At 36.0% G+C, this 6,000-nt stretch overlaps 1 protein-coding gene across 2 annotated transcripts in view; it reads right to left on the bottom strand.

Moving 5' to 3' along the window:
- Positions 1-6,000, bottom strand: part of LOC100181669 (probable serine/threonine-protein kinase DDB_G0280133) — a 33,919-nt gene that overhangs the window by 21,937 nt on the left and 5,982 nt on the right. For both annotated transcript variants that reach the window (XM_018813154.2, XM_026836033.1), the window contains exons 11-19: positions 5,390-5,922; positions 4,919-5,000; positions 4,248-4,389; positions 3,756-3,872; positions 3,130-3,230; positions 2,553-2,646; positions 1,105-1,242; positions 596-689; positions 45-187 (exon numbers count right to left, since the gene is read on the bottom strand). In XM_018813154.2, the coding sequence (XP_018668699.1) occupies positions 45-187; positions 596-689; positions 1,105-1,242; positions 2,553-2,646; positions 3,130-3,230; positions 3,756-3,872; positions 4,248-4,389; positions 4,919-5,000; positions 5,390-5,922 (1,444 nt within the window). The remainder of the gene's footprint in view (positions 1-44; positions 188-595; positions 690-1,104; positions 1,243-2,552; positions 2,647-3,129; positions 3,231-3,755; positions 3,873-4,247; positions 4,390-4,918; positions 5,001-5,389; positions 5,923-6,000) is intronic.

The following is a 6,000-nucleotide window of genomic DNA, read 5'->3' as shown; positions in this document are numbered from 1 at the left end:
GACCCTTGTTGTAGATTTATAGAGAACCAACTTATAATACAGACCTCAACAGAATGTATCTCCACAGTGGCTGGTTGGTTTTCACTTGGTAGATGAGGTAACACATGTATAAGATGACCTCCTGCACCAAACCGAACCACTGGGTGTGCGCTGCCGAACTTTGCTGGGGTTTGACGTGCTGGGACGGCTATAGAAGAAAAAGATTATCCTGAAATAATGCTTTAAACTATTTAAAAAATGAATTATTAAATTTCAATTAATCCTTAAAATTCTACAAGAAAAATAAACTTTTAAACAAAAACATTTAAAATTAAAATAAAACTGTTTAACTTATGATAAAATTAAATAAAACTGAAACTTTAAAAATGGTTGTAATGTTTTTATTAAACTTATCCAAAAATCGACGTTTTTATATCTACATAAAAATATACACTTATCACTATGTGCTTATTTTAAAGTGGATAAAAGTAAAACAAAACAAGACCATGAGCAAAGGTCTGTTCAGGGCCCTAAAATAAGCAGCTTATAGGCTGTTTACTTCATATGTTTTATTATATACAGGTTACAAACCACTGTTAATATTATATGAACACACCTGGTACTTCTCGTAAGTAACCTCATTGTAGGTGTTTGTATAAGTTGATTCATTCATTGTTTGGTCACCATAATATTGCTGCTCGTATGCGTAACTGTGGATGGGCGGTTAGTATGGGTTAAACCAGAGTTGGCCCATTACCCTAACATTGTATATGCACATTCTATTCTATATGGGTGAGGTCCTACAGTGAGGCACAGCATGGGCCTGGGGTTTAGACCAAAGTTGGTCCATTACCCTACTTAAAAAGGGTTAAGTTTTCTGAGCGTTTGTATGCCACCGACTTTGCAGTTTGGTTTAAATTGAAAAAAACAATGCTTAAAGTTTATATGATTTGAAGGTAAATATAACCTGGTCAGTTATTCTATTTAAGTAAAAATAGCCTTAAAACAAGAATATACTAAATAACCAAGCACAAATAAGCTTCTTAATAACGCAACGCCACGTCACTGACATAAATATTTAGTTTCTAGCATGGCAAGCACAAGTTGTCACATAAACATACCCACCTCTGATTATACTGATCATTATAACCCCTATCATCGTATTGTGCGGATCGTTCACTATGAATACTCCTCCTGTCATCTTCATCGTGATAATATCCTCGGTCGTAACGATCCTGGGGTTGCTGGTAGTAACCCTGGCCACTAGGGATGGAATGAATGAAACCTACTTGTTACTTTGTGGCTGAATATTTTTAGAGGGATTGTTTTATTTTTTTGTATGGCTGACACATTAGACAACACATTAGTGAGCAATTGTCGTTATGTGTCTTACCCAAGGACACATACGCCCACAATGGTAGCATGGATGACCCTTGAACCCATTACCTCTGGGTTACAGGCAGGCGCGCTATGCCACGGCGCCGAACTAATGGTTAAAATAACAGTTTCTTTCATTCTATTTTAGAAGAGATATTTTCTTTTAGATTTAGGCCAGTGTTACCCCATTATTATTGATAATGTTTACTGAACACTGCTGTGCAGAAAGGAATGAAGACATGAAATAAATATATAGTAGGGTGGGGGAAGACGGGAGACCTTAAGCACTTAATATCTAAATACCTTGACCATGTTTTAAACAATTAATAACAGTCTATGGGAGTCTTGAGGGTATAGTTTTATGAATATTTAAAATTTGTTTGTTTACTACCAAACGGGACAACAAAACAGAATAAAAATGTGTCCCATCTTCCCCCATCGTACTATACGTTCGATGCCCAATACTTAAATTACAATTTAGCATTTCTGTGACACGCTTATAAACATTAGTTGTGTCAAAGTAATGTGTATATTGTTCATGAAAACATAAACAAGCTACTGGGGAGGTACATAGAATACACGCATTAAACCTCAACCTGTGCCCGCCAACCCAAGGTCTACAACATTCAAGTTATTGCTAAAATTGTTTTTTAGCGATATTCATTTAAAATTGTTTTACGGTACAACGTAATACTAAATTAACCGACAGCTTTTCCAGGTATACAGCTAGACAGGTACGTATAACACAAATATAAAGGCGATGTGGGGACTAAAACAACAGCAATAAACTACAAAATAAACAACATGTATCCGGGTTACGTGTTGTTAGGAATAGGATTTGGTTGGAAATTTGTGGAAAAGAAAGGTTAGTTTAAAATGGGGAAATGAAATCTAACATAAACCAGGTTTTTAAAATAAAACTAAAGGCTTTTAATGAAACCAATTCAAGGTTATTAATTTGTTTGCACTTTGTAAAACTATATATGAAAAATAGTGAAGTATCAAGAATAATGTAAACAATAATTAGAATATGATATTTATTACAGAGTAACTGCTCTTCACACTTTCAAACCACCTAAAAACTGTTTTAAGCTTAAAACTGAGGTGTTTAAAAAAATGATATCACCCCTGTTAAAAAGCTTAAGTTTACATTATTTCTATGTATGCACGGATAATAGCCAAGAAAGTTGGAATACCTTTGCCTTCTATAATATTCATCATGTGCACGATAATCCCTTCTTCTGTAATAATCGTCATAATATTGTTGTTGGGAATAATAGTCTCCATAACCTGGTTAAATATTGTTCCATGAGGAACTAGTCCTATAATAATAAATACCAGATACTGGTATGTGAAGATACACATAGGAGTTTAATGCATTACCTTACAGCTTGGGAATTTATTTGAGCAATTCTTGTTGATTTTTTAAATTTACAGACGATATATAATTATGTCTATGTTTCAGAGAGCTATGTACGCGACAAGTCCACAAAAGCTTATGGCAATTGCCACCTTAGGTGTCGTGGCATCTTAGTGCCACTAACGTAAATGCAAATTTAATGATTTAAACACATGGACCTTTAATAAATAAGTGAATTACTTAAGTTGTCTATTCGTTAATGGTAAAAAGGTTGTAGTAATACAAAACAAAAAGACGGGGAGTAATGGTAAAATTACAGTTGTATAACGATACCTATATTATAATACAGTGAATAACACCTAAATAATTATAAGAAATAAAGATTTTATTAAAACATATTTTACACCATTTACCTTGGTAATCATAATAACCGCGACTTTTTCTCCTTCTATCATAATCGTAATAGTGATGCCCTCCCTCTCTTTGTGCATTGTATGATCTATCATAACCTTGCCTGTGAATTTTACATTGGTCAACACTGGAACTTAACTATACAGAAATTTGCCATTTTTATAAACTTTTTTTAAAGTTGGGTCACCAAATCTTCGGATTTATTTTATGTTTAAAATTTGTGTCTTTAAAAACAGATGAAGTAAAAATAAATTGAAATGTTTTGATATAACCTGAATTGGGAAAATTTTTCAAGAACTGGTAATAACTCAAAACAGTGGTTTAAAAAAAAAACAGTTTTCGGACAATTTTAATCATCTTGCCAAAGGACAAATTCGGCCACAATGGCAGAGTCTTAGGGTTAGAGTGGTAGACACAGGTAAGCTAACCATCGTACATTCATTTAAGGTGGCTGTACACAGTATCCAAAATTCGTCTGTTTTGTCTGTTTGTCCGGATTTCGCTGCCGCATGCGGAATTGGACAAGGGTTTGCATACGACTTCGCAAGCGTACTCGCATGCCGGATACTGTGTACAGCCACTTTAAGCCTCGTAGCCAACTGCAGTTCAACATAAATAATATCCGTACCTCGATGATGGGCGTTGATAATATCGTTCGTCATATTCGCTTCTTGCTGAGTCATTATGTGATGCGTAATATGATGACTCGGCATCAGCATTTCGAGAAGGGGGTCGTTGGGGGTTTCTATTTTAATATCATTATTGTATGGTTATTATGTCACTCTGCAACATAAACTGTTCCTGTCAGGCATATTATATTTGTTTCCTAAAATAGTTCTTCTAGAAATTTGATTGCATGCTGACATTTTAACTTACTATACAGGCCATCTTTATTAGGGTAAATTCAACCAGTAGAAATTTAGTATATTTATATTATGTCTGGGAACCATAGGCGCCAAACTTTTCTAAATGTAGGGGAGGCTGTGATAGTTAGATATATATTTATTGATTAATGTATAGAAAGGATTGGCCTGCCCACCCTGCCACCCCAGGTTTGGCGCCTATACCACTATCCCAGTGGCAATAGTTTATGAAACATTATTTATCTCCAAGACCTAACCTGTCATAGCCTTGTCTTCTGGTTGGTGAACCAGTAGAATAACCATAATCCAGTTGATGGTGTTTATAGTAACCAGATGTGGGTTGTTGGTAGGTTGATGGTTGTTGATGGTGGTGGGTTGGTTCGTGGTGGGGTCGCTGGTCTGTTTATGGTTGCATTGTAAAGTATGGTGATAACCAGTATGGTGTTATGTCTGGTGTGTAACTCATAAGCCTAACATAGAGGGACTGGAGGTGTAACTTAACTTATATATAGTAGGGTGGGGGAAGATGGGACACTTTTAGCCCTGAATATCCAAATATCCTGATCATGTTTTAAACAATTAACAGCGGTCCATGGGAGTCGTGAGGATACGGTTTTATAATTCTTTGACTGTTCTTTGTTTACTGCCATATAGGACGAGAAAATAGAATAAAAAGGTGTCCCATCTTTACCCACCCTACTATATTTCACTTCAAAAGTTAGATGAAATATCGATCAAATACAACTTTCATAAACAGTTAAAATTCATGGTTATTGTTTTTATGACACTTTGCAAAACTACCTGGCTACCAAAGTCCTAAATCAGTTTATAATATGGTCCATGGCGAAAAAGTTTTGACACTGTTTAAATGAGTTGTTTTTGTTGTAATCTTCCTTTAACACCAGATAAATAGAATGTTTATTCTCACCCTGGTTAAAGCTGCTGCTATGTTGTTGGTATGCAGGATTGCTTGAATAGTTGTGAACTTGATGGTGGCTAACGGGTTGAGACTGTTAAGAATTCAAGTGTTATTTGGTGCAATAAATACAGTAGCAGAAAATTTTGTTTTTTTGCCTGAACTTGTTTTTTCTCCTAAAATTTTGTAAACTTGTTAAATTTCCCAAGTAATAATGCAAACATAATTTTACAACCCGTGCTTTTATATTAAAACACCTGCAAGCTGAAACATTTGTGAAACTGGCTTTATAGTTATTAATTTAATTCTTGAGGGCGCAATGTTGCTACCATTGTGAGCATATAGACCTAGGCAAAACATTTGGTGGCAACTGGTCCAATTCAAGTGGGCAGTGGTCACTGATGTGTTGTCCAAATTGTCAACAGTCCACTAACACCTCCCCAAGCAAAGGTAAAAAAGTTTCATTCATTTAAATGTAAATACCTGGTTAGAAATTGGAGGTGTTGCTGCAATTGGTGGGTGAGGTTGGTTGGGTTGGTATGATGGTTCATTATGGGGTTGTGGGTGGTAGTGGGGTTCAGTTACTGGTTGTTCTGGTTGTTTAGGAACCATCTGGGGTTGGTTGGGTGGTTCGTAATGGTGTTCTGGCTGTGTCTGGTTTGCTGGTTCATTATGGTGATGATGGTCTATAGGTTGGTCTATTTTTTGTGGTGGTTTTTGCTGGGGGTGAACTGGTTGCACTGGTGTGGGGTAGGATAGTTGTTTTAGGGTCGCTGGTTGTTTCTCAGAGCTCTGTTGCGATGAGCTAGCATGCATTTCATTGCAAGCGTATGGTTGTGGAGCACTCGTTGATGGTTGAAGGTAATTCTCGGGTGTTTTATCAACGGTTTGGTTCGTTTTTGAAACCATCATCTGGCTGTGTAATGAATGGTTGGTGGATGGTTCTTGTGGGTGGGACGGGAGTTGGGGGGTGGTGGGGTCCAAACTAACGTACGATGAGTGCATTGCGTTGATTTCTATGGGAGTAACATAGAAATCATTCAAAAGTAAGAAAGATTTAATCAAAAAAATAAAAATTATATAAAGATTGTGAC

The sequence above is a fragment of the Ciona intestinalis genome, chromosome 9 (assembly GCF_000224145.3).
Source record: "Ciona intestinalis chromosome 9, KH, whole genome shotgun sequence".
Lineage (NCBI taxonomy): Eukaryota > Metazoa > Chordata > Ascidiacea > Phlebobranchia > Cionidae > Ciona > Ciona intestinalis.
This window is presented reverse-complemented; position numbering and strand designations above follow the sequence as displayed.